Source organism: Parasteatoda tepidariorum, chromosome X2, assembly GCF_043381705.1.
Source record: "Parasteatoda tepidariorum isolate YZ-2023 chromosome X2, CAS_Ptep_4.0, whole genome shotgun sequence".
Classification (NCBI taxonomy): Eukaryota; Metazoa; Arthropoda; class Arachnida; order Araneae; family Theridiidae; genus Parasteatoda; species Parasteatoda tepidariorum.
Genome location: NC_092215.1, coordinates 38,769,454 through 38,788,595, shown reverse-complemented (window position 1 = coordinate 38,788,595; position 19,142 = coordinate 38,769,454). Strand labels below are relative to the sequence as shown.

At 30.1% G+C, this 19,142-nt stretch overlaps 1 protein-coding gene across 2 annotated transcripts in view; it reads right to left on the bottom strand.

Moving 5' to 3' along the window:
- Window positions 1-19,142, bottom strand: part of LOC107442611 (glutamate receptor 1) — a 258,314-nt gene that overhangs the window by 225,130 nt on the left and 14,042 nt on the right. For both annotated transcript variants that reach the window (XM_071188106.1, XM_071188105.1), the window contains exon 2: window positions 17,954-18,106. In XM_071188106.1, the coding sequence (XP_071044207.1) occupies window positions 17,954-18,106 (153 nt within the window). The remainder of the gene's footprint in view (window positions 1-17,953; window positions 18,107-19,142) is intronic.

The following is a 19,142-nucleotide window of genomic DNA, read 5'->3' as shown; positions in this document are numbered from 1 at the left end:
GAGCTATTTATTACCAAATCTAGTAAAAATTAAAATGTGGTAGTAGATATATGTCTGAAAATGTGTTTAATTTATGAATATGATTGGTTAGGCTTCGTTACTTGTCTACCTCTACAGACTCAATTCTCAAATATATATGATAAATTTCTATCAGTCACTTTGAAAATAGAATTTGGGTTAGTGCGCACAACCGGTTCACTTTCTAAATATTCTGCGCAGACTACTTACAAAATGTCATGTGGAGGCTTTCTGATGTAGGAGGTGATGTTTGAATGCAGCTTGTTTCACCTTTTTATATTTTCAGAGCATTTTATTTATAAGAGCTTGAAAGGATATTTTCTGTTGCATGAAGTGATGCTCAAGACTGGATTCAAAACGCACCTTATCCTACTTTAAAAGTATCTACAATGTGTAATGGGATGGTACAGAGATGAGCACATTGACTTATTAAGCAGGTTTCGTTGTTAATCTTGTTAATGAATTAATATTCGTAGTATTCAATTTTTTTCTGGTGCAGAGATTTTCTATAAATATTGAATAAACAGCGAGTAGTACATTTAAATTAAAGTAGAATAAAAGATACAGGTTTGCAGTCATGTATATTTTGTGCTATTTTATTTATTGCTACCTCAGGGCCAGCATGCATTCATGTGCGATATTTTCAGGGAATAACCATTTAAAGAAGCAAAAGTGTTATTCCTAAACCTGAACAGTTTTGTAAGAAAATACATAAAATATAAGACATGAAATCAAATTCAACATAGTGAAACGTAATGCAATTTATAAATCAAAATGGTTTTTAATCAGATTTTTATTTAAGAGTATGATTGGGTTTTTGGGAGAATTTCTGGTACTTTTCAGGATTTTTTCATAGTATAAAAAATATCACTTTAAAATTATTTACGATGACGAATTTTGATTAAAAGAGGAAATGCTCTTTAAATATCCTTTTTCAATAAATTTGCAATATACGCTTCGTATTATTTCAATGTATCACAAATGCGAGTCATATTTACCTTTAAAAATATATGTATATAATTCTAATTAAGTTTTGCAATTATATTAATCAATAAAATCGATAACTCTAAACTCCAGCTTCTGCATTTTCTTTTTTTTTTCAAAACACATAAATGATTTTCAGAGAAAAATAAAAAAAGCTCGGAGATGTTATTCTGTCATTTTAACACCAAACTTAGCAAATGCAAGAAAAATGATTCAATTTCAGACTTAATTCCCATTATGAATCTTTTTAATGAAACTGAATAATTGTCTCTGATAAATTTTTATTAAATAAATTTTGCGTGAGAATGTTTGAACTAGGTGCGATAAATCACACACGCACAAAAAGAGTTTTAAAAAAGTCCTTTTTATGCCAGCAAAAGTAAATAGAGTCTTATCACATCTACAGCAAGAACTCTAACAAAATTAGTGTTCTCCAAAAATAGCTTCTTGCGTGCATGCCTATGTGGCAGATCCTTATTATCTTTGTGTATTCAAGAAAGAAATGGCGGTTAAAATAAAACAACTCCAGAGCTTAGTTTCTTTCACTTTATCTTTTTCATTATATTTGCGAATTTTTCTCCCGTGTTATATTCTCAAAACACATACAAATAAAACTTTCACTTACGCATAGAAAATGAGGTTGAACTCGAGCCAATTTAGCTGGAAGCGATGGAAATGTTTGAGAGAGAAAATATACTTTTTTGCCCATAGTTATCCACGCATTTGTATGCTAATCGAAATGCAAGCTGCGTTTAAGTGTGGCCAATTTTATTCTATATAAACAATAAAACAAAATTGAGACTCTAGATTAGTTTTATTGATTTTGAGGAAGTGAAGAATGAATTATTTAAATAGAAACTAAATTTGATTTATATCCTTTCTTGAAATTTAAACTAAAAAAAATCTAGAAGCAAATAAGTAATTTATTTATATTTTTTTAATCCTTTCAGTAAATTGCACATTCTTAAGTAAATTATGGAACTTGTACAAACATAAATTATGCGTAAAACAATTCGTTAAAGAGCAGTTTCATATCTGAGGGGGAAATGTAACATTCAATACAAAGGGAACAAGCTTTGTGTTAATCATAAACATTATTATGTATTTTAGGTAATAAAAAGAAAATGAATTTCAGGAATTAAAAGAAAATTATTTTACTCTGCATAAACAATGAAACAAAATTGAGAGTCTAGATTACTTTAGTGATTTTGGGGAAAGATAAATGAATTATTTAAATTGAAACAAAATTTGATTTATGTACTTTCTTAAAATTTAAATTAAAGAAATTCACGCAAATAAATAATTTAATTTATATTTATTTAAATCCTTTCAGCTAATTGCCACATTCGTAAGTAAATTATGCAAATTGTGCAAATACAATTTATGCAAAAAAAAGCAATTCATTTAAGAGCAGTTTCATCTCTAAGAATGAAATGTAAGGTTTCATATGGGGAGAATACGTTAATCCTAAGCATTATTATGTATTTAATGTAATAAAAATAAAATTAATTTCATGAATTTAAGGAATTAAAATGAAGATTTTTATTCTGTATAAACAATAAAACAAAATTGAGACTATAGATAAGTTTTATTGATTTTGTGGAAATGAAATACGAATTATTTCAATCGAAACAAAACGTGATTTATAAATTTTCTAAAATTTAAATTAAAGAAATAGACGCAAATAACCATTTTATATTTTTATATTTATTTAAATCCCTTCAGCGAATTGCCTCATTCTTAATTAAATTACACAACTTGTGCAAACACAAATTATGCATAAAATATTTCGTTAACGAGCTGTTTCATGTTTAAGAGTGGGATGTAAGGTTTAATAAAGAGCAATCTGCTTTTGCTGCATTTATCCTAAGGAACATTATGTATTTTAGGAAATAAAAAGAAAATGTTATTATAATTGATATCACTACAAAAATTGTTCCTTGAGCCAATAAATTAATTAATGATAATTTTACAAGACCGGTATATCCTATTTGAATTGTTACTTGTACACCATTGAATTTATATTCAATCTTTTATTTTCTGAAAAGAATAGATGGAATCCACACTTTTAAAGTAATGTGAAAATGCTTTTATGAATAAAGTTACAGGACGTTTTAATTCAAGTTAATATTTTCTAATGTTTGGTACCGCATTCAGTATTACTTTAAAAAAAAACATGCAGTTTGAAAAAGATTTTAAAGGTGCGGTTTGAACATGATAGGCACTAATGTCTGAATTTTATATATTGACTTAGTTTTATATACTTGTATAATAATTATTACTATTTTACAATTTTATGATTCATTTAATGTAAATGAAACACAAAATAGTAATAATAATGGGAAGTCAGTAGGCTATAAAAAACTGAATATTAGTACTAGCACTGGTAACATATTTTTTCATCGTTTTGAACGTTTCTTATCATATATGTTTGTGATTTGTGGCATACCTGCATCCTTCACATTTGTGAAAGTTATCAATTTATATTTAATGCAGTAGCAAAATGTCTACATTTATACTTGATTCTGAATTTTTTAAAAATAATTTAAATTGATTTTAACTATCATTACATTTAAATAATTTAACCATACAGGCCTACTAGATATCTTGTTGTGTTATAAGTGTAAGCTAGAATTGAATTCAATGTACAATTAGCTAGTCACTTCAATTGACATTTCTCTACCACTAAGAAAAAAGCCGCGATGGCTCAGGGGATTTAGCGTTCGCCTCCCAATGAAGTGAGCCAAGTTCGAATCATAACGTAGGCCAGTTGATATGAATTCTACTTCAGGCTCGTACCAACTGCACTACTGGCGCAAAATATCCTCAATGGTAGACGGATCATGAATTAGAATCCCCTTGCCGTCTGGCAAAACGTGGGAAGGTTTTCGATGTCTTCCTCTCCATGTTACGCAAATGCGGTTTAGTTCCTTCAACAATGCCCTCCTCGAAATCTAATTTGTCTTAATATTTGATCCAAGAGTTTCCTCGTTTTTTGGGTTGAGTTCAAAATTACAAGGAAACGGAGTTGAGCTTTAATAATCGCAAACTCAGAATTGGATCGGTCTTCAACGCTGGTTATAAAATTAAATATAAACCACCTCTGAAAAAGTACTTCTTTGAAAAGCGTATTTGTTGTCAGGAATGGATAAGGAATCCATACCAACTCATTTAAATGAAATACATATTTTACTTAACCCCTTGGGAACGGGTGATTCAGAAAAACATTCGTACAAAATCAGAATCAAGTTGTAATTAACTAAAAAACGGTAACTTGAATGTAGTCGTTGCTAATCTGACACACTTACTTCGCTTTTACTTTAATTATTGTTAGTTTAATCATATATATAATCACAGAGATGCCAACTGCTCCGGACAAGCCAAAATAATTAATAAAATGGCAGATAACTACAAAGTAAATTTTGCAAATAATTGACCATTTTTGCTTCTTTTTTAAAAGGCATAGCATGGCATACGTACCACAAAGCGGTGAATCATATAAGCCTACGAATTATTTAGAAATAGTGGTGGATAAAAGTCTACTAAATTGAATTTATTTAACCAAGAATCACAACTGATAAACTACCACTTTAAAATATATATTTGCTGTCTGGAGCAAGTTGGCATCTCTGTAATCAATATAATTCGAAGTATAACTAAATAGTTTTATTTTGAACAAAGTATTGGTGAATTAAATAAATCAAACAATTATAACTCCGCCCACAAATAAACTGCTAAAGAAATACTTTGATTATCAGTTTCATATTTTTTACCTTGATTGAAACGGTTTTATGCTGTCACGTATTTGTGACAGTCGGCGCGAAAGGGTTAAAGGCTTTTCTTACCTATTATCAGACGAAGAATTTGCAATCTGAGTATTCGTAGAGACGGGAAAAAATAACTTCATGTATAAAGAGGTTTACTTATTTTTATTTTTTTAATTTTAACTAGAAATTTAATACATAGAATTTTAAACCGGCTTCGTACAATCCACTGACTACTTACAAAAACAATGTAGAGGTTTTCTGATTTAGGAAGTGACGGTTAAGCGATCATGCTCTACATCAGAGAGCCTCCACACGGTTTTTTATAATTAGTACGTGCAGACTATTTAAAAAGCGTACTACTGATGAGTATAAAACCGAAATCTATTTTAAAAGTAAGCGAGAGAAAGTTAGCATATATATTTGAGAATTGAATCTTTAGGGGTAGACAAGTGAATAAGACAGACCAATTATATTCCTAAATTGAAAAAAAATAGACGTATTATTGCTGTCACTTTTTTTATTAGTTATTCTATTAAATGGCTCCTTCGTAAACTAATTTACTTTCATAGTGGTCAGATTGGACTACCTACAAGAAACAGGGCTGTGGCTTTCAGTTACAGGAGGCGTTGGTTAAGCTAGTTTGCAATAATACAATAATTTCGAACTTTTACTTTTGTTAGAACAGAAGAAAAACCTGTAATAACCTGCAGAAAACTCAGATAGTTATCAAAATATGCCTGTTTACTTTAAACCAAATCTTCATCTAGTCTAATGATGAAATTAATTACATGTATAATCTTTAAGTGAGGAAAGTAAATCTAGTATGAGCGAGTTAATAGGAGAGTGACCATTAAGCTAGACACGATTTAAGAGTGTACTTAATGTCTGCTCATTAGCCAGTATCTTTAGTGAAGTACCAGTTGGCGAGTTGTGGCGGAAAGTAATCAATATTACTAGCAGCCTTTATTCACTTCTTCATTAACAGAATGTTTATAAAGTGAAAGATCAGTAAATTAAGTGATAAGACACAAAAATAATTCTTCCTTTGCATATATTTTTTTCATAATTTTATGAAAAATTCATTATTTTATGAGGGATAAAAAATAAATATCTGATCAACTTTAACACGCAATGAAGCCATAAGTACATTAGGTAACTTAAGTCAGGTTACTTTTACATAAATGGAGTTTTAACTATGTATTTCAATGCGCTAACAAAGTATATTTTAAAGACTTATTTTTATAGAGTTAATAGCTATTTCTTATGTTTTAAATGATTTAAGAAACATTAAACTAATCGAACAAGGTATAAATGCATGCAAGTGCTCAAAAAAATTAATAATACATAAATAAAAAAACGGAACTCCTTGAATAACTTTTGATCTAATGACCAGATTTTTACCTACTCAGACTCAATCTTAATTAGTCGAAGACCTAAATTTATATATACTAATAAATTAGAGCAGACGATAATTGGAGTTACCTAATCAGATTTAAAATCTTGCGTTGACTGAAGAAGCATTTATTCGATGGATTTAGATTACAGACTCCTAACACGGNCGGGGGGGGGGGTGGAGACAGTGGTCAAAATCTAGAAATTATGTTCCCAATAGTTTGCTAAGGAGAGCAGTCGAAAGCTTGGACCCTTTTAATGTTAATTTCTCTTTTGACTGTTTAGCCATATCTAGCCGCAACATTATATGGAAAAATGGAAAATGTGCGCGCAATCTGTCGAATAATTCTTGTGACATGAAATTTTCATATATGTATAAAATTCGATTTCTCAAAAACTATTTCTATCCCATCCAAATTATGCGGGTCCGAATCCAAATCCATAAAAAAGCAAGATATGTTTATTCAGAGAAAATACATTTTTTCTCTGATTTCGTAACTTATAATATTGTTTACTCTAATAGTATCTTTTATTAAGTTGAGCCTTTGAACCATTAAGTTTCAGTCTTAAGCGGGAAAATCAGTTCATTTGATCAAAAGTCATTCAGAGTCTACCTTGCTTATTTATTTATTTTATTTTATTTTATTTTTTTATTTCTTTTGTGCACTGTACAGAATGAACATTTGAAACAGTGAATTAGGCATACGTTTTTACATGCAGTGGTTATAAATTGATGTTTAATTAATTTTTTTAATCCAAGAATGATTTAAGCAAGCTTAACATCAACAGCTGTCTTTACTTAGCTGCCAAACTTAATTCTATCCATAATTTATCCGGGTGGTAATGCTATATCAATAGAATTATAGTTTTAAGCATCATACACCACGCCTCTACCTAAGCACCACGCCTCTACCTAAACCATTTACTAAATGATTATTACACTTTTATTTCTATATTTAAATTATGTATGCATAGTGGAGGAAATAATCATTTGCAAGTAAATTTATAAATTTAACAATAGAAAATACTAAATCATACATTTTACTAGCACTTTAACCCCTTGAGGACGCTTGATTCAGAAAAGCATTCGTACAAAATCAGAACCAAGTTGTAATTAAATAAAAAACGGTAACTTAAATACAGTCATTGCTAATTTAAAAGTCTTACTTTGTTTTTACTTTAATTATTGTTAAATTAATCATATATATAATCAATGTTAATTCAAAGTATAACTAAATAGTTTTATTTTGTACAAAATATTGGTGAATTAAATAAATCAAACAATTATAACTCCGCCCTCAAATAAACTGCTATAGAAATACTTTGATTACCAGTTTTATATTTTTATTCTGATTGATACGATTTTATGCAGTCACATATTTGTGACAGTCGGCACGAAAGGGTTAAATATAAAATTGGAATCTTATAAGAAATTCGCAAAAGTTGCTAACTGTGTTTCTCGTATTATATATTATTAAAAAACGTAGTAAAAGTTGGCAGCTATGTTTTTAGTATAATATTTCACGAAAAAAACGGTAAGAGTCGGCAGCTATGCAAGGTAATCAAAATATACAAAACCGGACAAAAATGTACAAAATATAGCATAATTTTTTCATTTTGTAAATCTGTAGTATGGTATTTTTAACAATTCAAAGAGATCATAATTTGAACTATTTCCTAATAATTACACCTTAAATTTAACTTAAATTATAATTTTTTTGTTTATCATTAGAAATGTAGCAACAGTAGTATTTGAAAACTAAATATAGGCTTTAACATTTGACAAAATTTCTGAAGTTTTCAGAATTCTTGGTAATTTTGCCGATATTTCAAAATCCTCTCAATGAGAGAGCTGGTGGAAAGTGGCTTTACACATAAAATTTTAAATCATTTGCTTGTAGTAGTGTGAAAAAAAACTACATTAAATTTACAAATAGCGAATAATACATAAAAACATAAATTTAGCTACCACTGGAGGAAATTTTTCCAAAAAGTTGGCTTCCCCGGTATTATTAAACTAAAAAGTGGGATTAAAAGTGAAGCAATTTTTATCCCGTAGTCTGTGAAAGTTTCAAAGAATTAACGAACATCCTCAAGAAATTTTTTTTTTGCTTGAAACATACGTTTTAATTTCTATATTCGTTTAAATAGTAATATTAAGCATATATATTCCTACAACGAAAAATAACGTCTCATGTACTCCTTTTTATTTAAAATTGTCTTTAAAATTTAGAAATTTTAACTTAAACTTAAAATAAGCAAATATAAAGCATTGATTTGAGTTTAACCATGTTTATTCAAGCTCTTACTTCTTTTTTGTAAAAAAAAAAAATAATAATAATTAAAGCCATACATTTCTCGACGAAATAAAAGCAAGAACTTCCATTCTCGTCAATTTAAAGTGATCAAAACAACTTGGAAACTTCTCCGGAAGTCATTGTTTGCGACTGATAAAGCACGAAACATTGTAGAATTCCCTTGATCCTTTATGTCTATTGTTCATCCTTTGTAAAAAGAATTTTTTTTCTTGTCTCCATTCTGTACAAAGCAATACAAAAGCTTAGAGACACTTTGATTACAACATGGTATAGCGGCAGAATTGAAGAAACTGATTTTAATAACTCAAAGTTAATCGCTCTATGATAAGTCTTTGTGAAAGTCTAATGTTACTTTGAAATGTTATATTTTGACTTTAAGTATTTCTCTGGGTACTAGTTTGTTTTGTTGTGGAAGAAAAAGAAGCAGTACATTGGATTTATGATTGAGGCTATAAAATATATGCTCTCTTTTATATGGAAATTCATGGTCACTATTTAATTGCGTTTATGCTTTGGTAATATTTTTAGATGCCCTTTAAAAAGGCATGTATTTAAATGAAGAAATATAATGTTTTGGTTATATTAAGGAAACATTTAAAGATATGCTGTATTTTATGTGTAAATATCTAATCAGTTTTAATGAAATTGAATGTAGTTTGAGTTCTTCTGATCTATTAATAAATAGTATTTAAAATAAATTCTATGCAAAGCAAAAAAAAGTTTTTAAAGAGATTTTGATTACAGTATGTCATTGTTGAATAATTAAATAAATTGATTTTAAGTACTCAAAGTTAAAGTTTTAAGAGAAGTCTTTGGGAAAGTCTAATGTTATTTTGAGTAGTAATATTTTTAAAAATAGTTTGACATTAAGCATTAGTCTTAGTACTATTTCGTTTTGTTTTGGAGAAATGAAGCAATGCATTGGATTTATAATGGAGACTATGAAAGATTTGCTCTCGTTTATACGAAAAATCACGTCCACTATTTAAGTTAAAAAATGCATTACGAGTTTCGTTTATGCTTTGGTAATATTTATATAAAGCGTTTAAAAAGGCATGTGTGTTTAATTTATTTTCGGTTTTATTAAAGGAGCTTTAGAATATATGTTGTATTTTATGTGTAATGATCTAATCAGGTTCAATTGCATTAAAATGTAGCTTGAGTTCTGCTGATATATTCATAAATGATGTTTAGATTTCTGTACGAAGCAAAACAGAATGTCGGAGAGATTTTGATTACAATATGGCTTTGTAAGTTATTGATTCTTAGATAGGTGCTTGTGAAAGGTTATTGTTACTTCGAATTGCAATATTTTGGCATTAAGCTCGAAATGTCAATTTAAAAAAATAGACATAGTTCAAAATGCTTGTATACGAAATGAACACTGCTCGAAATACGTGTTTACGAAAATGAATTTTGAAATATCTATGTCTATTTTCTTAAAAACGCACTTCGAGCTGTTTAAATTTTCGTAAATACGCGTTACGAGCTATATCCATTAACGCATTTCGAGCTGTCTCCAGATTTTAAATCTCACGGACAATATACTAAAACAAAAGTAGTCTAAATAAAAAATTGTCGTGATTTAGATCATAATCATGAAGTGTTTATCATTCTTTCTTAAACCGTAGCCACCACATATATGGTTTATTCAGCTATAGAATTTACTCCGGGGAAATGTAGCTCAATGTACCTTAAAGAATTTACTCTTTGGAAAGATAGTTCAACGTACTACTAGCTTTTCTGCAATTTGCATATTATATTTGTCCTGTCAGTTGGTAATGATTTTTAAAAAAACATGTAAAATTAAATATTTTTGATCACCGTAGTATATATAAATCGTAAAATTAACATTTATTGTAAAATAATAACACGCATGAAAGTGTTTAAGTGCAAGCAAAATTAAATAAAATATCGCTGCTTCGTTATAATTTCGGAAAATCTTCTTTAATATCGGCGAAGTTTGGCAGATATTTTGATATAAGTCACCTTTAAGTTTTTTTTCCAAACAATATTTAACCAAATGAACTCGAGGTTCTTTTACAGCTAAAAAAGAGAACGTTGGCACGAATTATGTAAGGAGCGACGCGTTATATTAGGGTACCTTCGGAAAAATAAAAGTGGCACAGCATTTCCTTTTACACGCACAGAGCGCATAATAAAAGAGGAAGACAACTGACCACCTTAAAAATTTTTTGATCTAATGATCAGATTTTCACTTTCCAAGACCCAATCTATATGCTTCGAGGGGGTGATCCTCAGGCACAAAAACGTGAATAAACATAACTTTTTTTTTTATGAATTCGGATTTCTGACCCCCAGAGTATTGGGATTTGTCATAATATGGAAAATACATTTCCGTTGCCGTGGTCAGTAGACATGGCTAAAAGCCCTTTTATAGCATGACGGAAAAGAGAAAAAACTGGTACGAAAGACATTTCATTTTAGCATTTTTTTTTTTTTTGAGAAAAATTAAATATCTGTAACTATCAGGATTTCTTTTATAATTTTAGTCTATATATAAAACTGCTTCTTTTCCGTAGATAAAGTTCGTTCGCCGGGAGTTGTCACTTGGCTCCGCCTTCATCACGTGGCATCGGATGATACTATTTCACTATTTTGGGGAGAAGGATGTGAACAAGGCTGCTATTTGGCGATCTTCATGTGCATATTTTGAGCATGTGCATTTTATTTCATATACTTTTTGATATTTCTCTCTTTTTATTGAATACTTTGTTCTTTTTGAGATATTTTGCTGGGGAAAAGTATTTAAATATAAATTATCTAGAATGACGAAAGGTATAATAGCTGATGATAAAGCTAAGTAAGAGACTGAAAAAGAATTCACTGTTTGTGTTAGGCCATCACCTTCTACATCGGAAAGCCTCCACACTGTTTCTTATAAGTAGTCTGCGCAGACTATTTAAAAAGTGAACAGTTTGAGCGCATGAAATCAAATTCTATTTTAAAAGTGACTGAGAGGAACTTGTCATATATATTTGAGAATTGAATCTGTAGTGGTAGACAAGTAAATAAGACAAACTAATCATATTCAAAAATTAAAAAAAATTTTAGACATATATTTACTACCGCTTTTTTATTTTTACTAGTTTTTCTATTAAAGGGTTCTTTCGTAAACTGGTTTGCCATCATAGTGGTCTGATTGGACTACCTATAAAAAACCGTGTGGAGGCTTTGCACGCATTAGAGATTATCTCGATTTCATGCGGGGAAATGTTTTTCCTCTTACTCCCCCGCTATGAAATGAACTCTGCGTCCGAGGAGGTGGAGCCAAGTGCCAACTCCTGGTGAACGAACTATATCGTTGATTTGTTTTAAAAAGAATAAGTTAACTACTCCCGAAAACTAGTTATAACTGAAATGATTTTGACTACCAGCCTTTCCTCTTTTCCGTCTCGCTTTCTCCCCTGTCAGGAGAGCTCATTTTTTTGGTGCACTGTACGTAACAAATTCTGTTCGATACTTCCGCTACAAGTTTATATATGTATGCGTATCCTCTTTTGTGCTGCAGATGCAGTTTCTTTTTTAACTACAGCCTAGGTTCCCAACGTGGGCTCTATCGCCTCCAGGGAGACTTTTAGAGGGCGTAATGATTTTCTGAATGTTAAATCAATTTAGAGTAAATTAAGAAAATTATTTTAATTATAAGTTGACAGAATATTTTGCTTGCTGTTCTACATAGTAAAAATTAAACACTAGAAAGTTTAAAGATCTTTCTCTTTTTCAAAATTTAAAAAAAAAAAATTACTTAATAACAACTTATTTCAATATTTTTTTTTTTATCATTTATTCTGAACAAAATTTTACATTAGTCATAGAATTTTGAAATATCCTGTTTAAAATTTATTTTACACTACTCAGAAGTTTGCGTCAAGTAATTAAATGCCTTTCTATAGTGTAGTATACTTTTATAATTACAAAACGATGATTCTTGTTTATTACCACATTGTTCTCCATACGAAGATTTCTTGAACTTTTTGGTGTGGGGATCCATTATTTTTACAAAACTTTTATTGGCCCCCCCCCATTGCTTAAATTTGACATCCACGAGAGGGGAACTGTCAGCTTTGTCACTTGTACTGCATTATACCTGTGTAATTTTAGATTATTACTTTCAATTATTAATTTTAAAACTTGGAACCCACACAATGTAAAAATTGTAAGTTAATAAAAAACTTAGTAACATAATTAAATATTGGCACACCCATTATATTAATACTTAGTTGTATTAATACGGATTTATTCAACTCATAGTACTTATTTTTATTATTGAATTATATTATCAAATCTTTTCAAAATAGCCAATATCGCAGGATGAAGCGTTTCTTCAATATTCTTTTTTAGATTTCATTTACACACTTCTTTTATTTTGGGTAAAGACGAAAATGTCATGTAAACAAATATCTTGATCAATCTTCAGATTCAATGTGAAGAAACATTTGGTAATTCTAAAATTATATCTAACTGGAGAAATTTTAAAATTGCTGAAATTTTTGGCGGCCCATTGTTTAAAAAGTTATCAACTAAAGTTAAAAATAAAATATAAGGTAAAATTACAAAAATTAAAATTTGTGAAAACCGGAATTGAAAAAAACATTTACCACTACATTAAATTTATAAACAAAACTTTGCGGAAAATCTTGAAAAAACGGCATGCCGTTACTTAACACAATAGATACGGAAACCACATTTTCAGAGATGCCAGCTAGCCCGCTTTGTAATGTAAAAATTTTTTAGTGGCAACTAAATTTACGTTTGCTTTAATTTACTATTTTAAGTAAATTTTCAACCCTTACATATCGAAAATTCAAAGTTTCGTATAAATTGCATCGTTATTGCACTTGTAACGCATTTACATTTTTAACACATTAAATGCCACTCTAATTTTACATGACTTGCTCGTCTCACCACACGGTAAATAACTACAAACTAAATTTGGAAATGTAGACAGATTTTGCTAGTTTATAAAAGGTTTAGCATAACATATCTGAAAAAAGTGGTGAATTATATATGCCTACGAATTGTTCAAAAATAGTATTGAAAATTCTACTAAATTGAATTTATTAAACCAAGAATCACAACAATTAAGTAAATTTTGAATAAATTTTCTGCATTTCCGTAAAAGAGTGGAGATTTTATAGTTCTATATCATGTTATACGTTGTCAGCCAGCTGTTTTTCGCGGCATATGTGAAAAGTCAGCAAGTGGTGGTACACGCAGCCTAAATGTAATTTCAGTGTCTGCCACTGGTGGTTGACTCAGTCGAAATGTAATTTCAGCGTCAGCCACCAGTGGTTGACGCGGCCTAAATGGAAAGTTCAGTGCCAGCCACCGATGGCTAACGCGGCGTTCAACGTGTTAAAGAATATGCGTTAATATAATTCTACAAATTTCGCTATTTAATTCGCTACCATTTTATTAATACTTTTGTCATTCCTGCAATTTCCAAGCCACAGAACGTTTATTTTTTCTTTATTTAAAACAAATTGGGTGCCTGGGCCGCGTAGCGTCCCCTAACCCATACATCATGAAAATAGTATACAGTGTATGAAAACATTTTGTATTATGCGTCGCCACAGAACTTCATCATCATCATCAATATTTATCTGGGTGCCTGGGGCAGTGCCACAGAGCGTCTAGTTGAAACCTTATATTTATCATAACGGACGAAAGTAAAAACTGGTAAGAATATAAGTTTATTATGTCTTCTTTCAGAAAATTAAAATTTCCGTTGTTGCCAAATTTTTGTAACAGTTATAACATAAATATAATAACAAGTTCCTGCACAAAAGAAAATGCCAATAGAGATAAATAGTCTATAATTTAGAATAATATAAGCTTGATTTACTCCTTGCAAAAACCAGTTACAATTAAAATGGTTTTTCAACGAGTTTATCGCTTTCCAAGCCTTACAGAGCGTCAGTCAAATTGGGGAAACCACTCGGTCAGGAAGGTTCTGGTGCTCATCTTTCTAAATTGCAGTGACAGAAGAAAGGCCTTTAAAAAAATTTTTATATGTAGGAAATAAATTCAAAATTAAGATTTTGATTCATTTAGCCTTTTTTGCACGATTTTTTTCTTGTCGTTTGCCTGTTTAGGCAGTAGGGATGCGATTGTTCCTATTTTTCAGTGGCGCCATCTATGGCCAGGAATTCGACTTCTGCCACTCCATTCACACAACCACAACCCGTTTATAGGGCGGGTCACATTCACACACAAAGGAGAAAGGACATAGAACACACACAGAGAGAAAGAAACATCCATGCCTTGCCCGGGATTCAGACCCAGGACCTTTCTGATGCAAGGACAGTTCCCTGCCCCCTACACAGGTCGGTTGGCTTTTTTTTGGTGTTTTTTGTTTTGTACGATGAGCAGCAGATAGCAATTTTTTTTCTTCCAAAAATCACGAATTATTATCTCTTTTTTTTTTTAAAAAAAATTATTTTTTCTTCGATAGTATTAACAAGGGAATGAAAAAAGTTGTCAGACCACGCTGATCGTAATCAATCGCAATTTTTTTTTCTTTTCTTAGCGTGGTAGTTTGCATGAGCAGGGATGCCAGAGGCGGCTAAAAATTTAAGTAGTGGTAAAAACTAAATTTATTTTTATTTAATTAATGTATTTAATTATCCAATCGTAACTACCACCATGGCATGCATTCTAATTAATCATAACGAGAGTGAAAAATTCTTTGTAATCACCTTCAATCGTAAACTGAAAGAAATATGCAAGGAGAAGTTGCTAATTTTAAACCCTTTAATAGATTTTAGATTTTTATTAATCACTTTTTTTCACATTTTAGTCACTTGTGGCCATCCCTACATGTAAATTAACTAAATATATTCTTTTGTTATCCATGGCATTTGGTATATGACTTCTACTTGCATTAGTTTAATAATTTTTTATTATAGAATACAGTTGTGGTGATCCAGTTTATTTTCGCGATCACAATACAAGTAATAAATGAAGCTTTTATAAAACATGTTGGAAAATCGAAATATTTTTTACTGTATCCAATCGCTTTTAAAAGACCGCAAAATTTCAAACATATGTTCAATTATAAATCTTTTTTAGAAACACTATTGAGAGCAAAACAAGAAGTCTTTCATCGAAAAGCAAAATAAAAGAAGAATTTTTTTCCCCACAGACAAATCCTGATAACTTTTTTCCAATCCATAAATTTCATTCGAATACAAAAACAGTTGCTTTCTGTAACAAGCTGAAAAAAAATGTTCTTTAGCGACATCATTAAATGCCGAAACTGTCAAAACATAGAACGCCAATCGCGATGACATCTGGCAAGAAAATTGTTCTTGGGGACATCTAATGTATGCACTCTATTTTAATATTAGATAAGTATCTTATAAAATCTTTCATCTTTCAAAAGATCTTTTTCTTCAAAGAAAATGAATAAAATGTATAAAATAGGGAGCTACCTCCGCTTTGTTGATGATCATTAAAGTTTCTTGGCTTTTCGGAGCCAATAATCGACTTATATAGCGTCGCCAAGCCTGCCATGCATCTTTGCTTCTAAGTCCAAGATTCTTCATAAAAGCCGCCATCGATCAAAAAAAAGCCTCAAAAAGAAGTATGCCTAGCTGATATTTGAAGCAGCAAATTTTTATGCATTTTTTAGTCATTAAACTCACAAGGGAGGAAAAATCTTTCATTTGGCGCTGAGAGGAAGTTAAATCTATTTAGGAGAAAGGCATTTATATTTAGTTTTTGGCGCAATTTTCTCGCGTGTTGTTTCAAGACATTTCCCCATTATTGGTGTTCTGTGAGTTTTTTTGACTTTCATTAAGTGGAAAATAAGTAAAACTTTGAAAAAATAAAATGCTAAAATAGCTTGCTAACCAAATAAAAGTTTAGTACTTCGAGCGGAAAATTAATCAAAATGGGAATTTATAACTTTCAAAGAACGAAAATTGATGACTTGTATTGATTGGAGGTTTTCGCTGTATATTTAGAATATTTCCATTCTAATAAGCCTCAACAATTTAACAGCAACAAGCACTATATTTAAATAAAATACATTAATACATGTAAATTAACTAAATATATTCTTTTNATCATTCTGAAGTTAGCCGAATTATTGTATAGAAAGGCTAAAACTTAATAAAATGAGAAATGCTATTAGACATAGTATACGGATTATTATATATTTTACCAAGACAGAATGCCTCTAGGTTTATCATTTGTTATTCTATAAGATATCTGGGCTGTATTCAAAAATAATAATAATTCTCAATAAAACTTGGAACATGAATTGCTTTGTGAAATAAGAGCGTAATAGTAAACATAACAGTCTCTGAGCAAATTACGGATGGTGATTAAAAATTTTAAAAAGCAGTAGAAGAAATGAGAAAAAAAATGAAACGATTTTGCGGCTCGTAAATACCACAATATTCTAGGAAACACCAAGCTGAGAAACATAGATAAAGAAACTATAGTTCTGTAAGAAGCTATCTACAACTGAAGGTAAATTTTTACGTACAATGACTGGCGACCCAAGGGCGATTAGCAATAGATTACTCAGAGAAGACTTAAACATTGATGATATCAATTGCTTTATAGCTAAATTGACCACAAAATTTTATAGCGATGCAAAAACATGCACCACATCAGATTTCAATAAGTTGTTCGATATTGATATAATCCGGGATAATTCGAATTTCTGCCGAATTACCGATTTTTTTATTCTCAAACTGCATACTATCAAAATACTATTAACTTTATCATATAACTCTACTCAAGGGGATCTCCCCATTCCAAAGATGATTTTCACTTCAAAACTAAAGATTTATTTCTTTAAGGACTTGATTTGTTATTACAACATACTACAACTTCAATGATATTTAGGACCTCCTAGAATACGACAAAACAGATTCGATAAATCGGTTAGTGGCGTTTCGCGCCAAACGCCGAGATAACCCCAATATCCAGCATCCAGCATCCTATAGTTCTGTGAATTAGTTTTAAACCAAAATACTCAAAGGCCACTTTGGCTTTCCCAGTTATCTTGGTATAACAAGAATGACTATATATATATATATATATATATACGTTTCAAGACGGTTAACACATGAAGGATTAAATAAGCATTTAAATTGGATCAAACTATGAAAAATCAAAAATATTCCACACTTTCAGTAATTTTTTTCCGAATTACAGAGCAACAAAATAGGGGGTTTAAATTGACACTTTATGTCTTTCTAATGTTAAATTAAAAGTTTAAACTTATGTCTAGCTGCCACACTGACTGTGCCCCATGATATAAAGCAAGTGTGGACTTAACAAAAAAAATTAAAAAAAACTCAGGAAATTATACATACACATTAGTTAATAACTCAAAATGAAGATAAACGTTTAAAGTTGAATAAAAAAAGCATTTTTGGAAAATTTTGGCCCCTTTCCTTATTGGAATATACCTATATGTTTTAAAGTACTTACATGATCTTGCCATTTTAAAAGCATCTGGACTATCGAGAACTTCTATAACTGGTTCTACTTTAAAGCGAGCTTGAGAATCATTATTGTTATGAAGATGAATTGCATATTTGAAAGCTGATTGCTGTTCTTCAGTATGTGGAGTAAAAATAGCACCTAAAAGCACAGTAAAAATACAACTGTATTAAAATGTAAATAAAATGCATTCATGCAAAAGAATAGAATAATAAATTTTTTTTAAAATAAGTAGTATCTTAACTTTTATTTCTAGAAAAAATTCCAGGAAATAAAATCAGAAAAAATAAGGAATCCTTCAAATGCAGACCAAGTCAAATAGATGAAATTAATTTAAGTTTAACCAATGCAGATTAAATCAATTCAGGTATTGCATTCAAAGTTTGTCGCTATTTTTTAAAAGTTAAATGTGGTAGTAGTTGTGTTTCTTCAGCAAGGTGAGCCAATTATCATGTTTTTTGCGAAATATTTTATGCAATTGCAACCAACTAAAAACTAAAGCTTTTAGAATTTTTTGGCATTTTTGATAACATTTCAAAAATTCATACGCCCGTTGAGACAATCTAGCTTGATCCACCGGTGGGTCATCCCGGCGTGAACGTGTTAATCATATATATAATCAATGTTAATTCAAAGTATAGCTAAATAGTTTTATTTTGAACAAAGTAATGATGAATTAAATAAATCAAACAATTATAACTCCGCTCACAAATAAACTGCTAAAGAATTCCTTTGATTACCAATTTTATCTTTTTACCCTGGTTGATCTTTTTTATGCTGGCACGTATTTGTGACAGTCGGCGCGAAAGGGTTAAGTCAAAAAATTATTAGATCTTAAAATTTTCAGGTTGATCACCCTTTCGCTACCATTTAAAAAAGATCCATATCATAGGAATCCTGATTTATCTTGTTTATGTGTTAAATTAAATGTTTAGACTAAGCACTGTCTGCAAAATGTTTTAAAGTGGTAGCTATATTTTGAAAAATAAATATGCTTTGAAGTATTCATGTCTGTAATACCAGCTTTTTTTGCAAAAACACATTTAACATTAACTCAATTCGTATTTTCGGACATCAATGGGTAAAAAAGCTTTGATGCTACGATGTCTCTTAAGATTGGTTGTTAATTATTTTTATTCTATTATGTATTTTTAAACATTACAATACTTGGAAATAT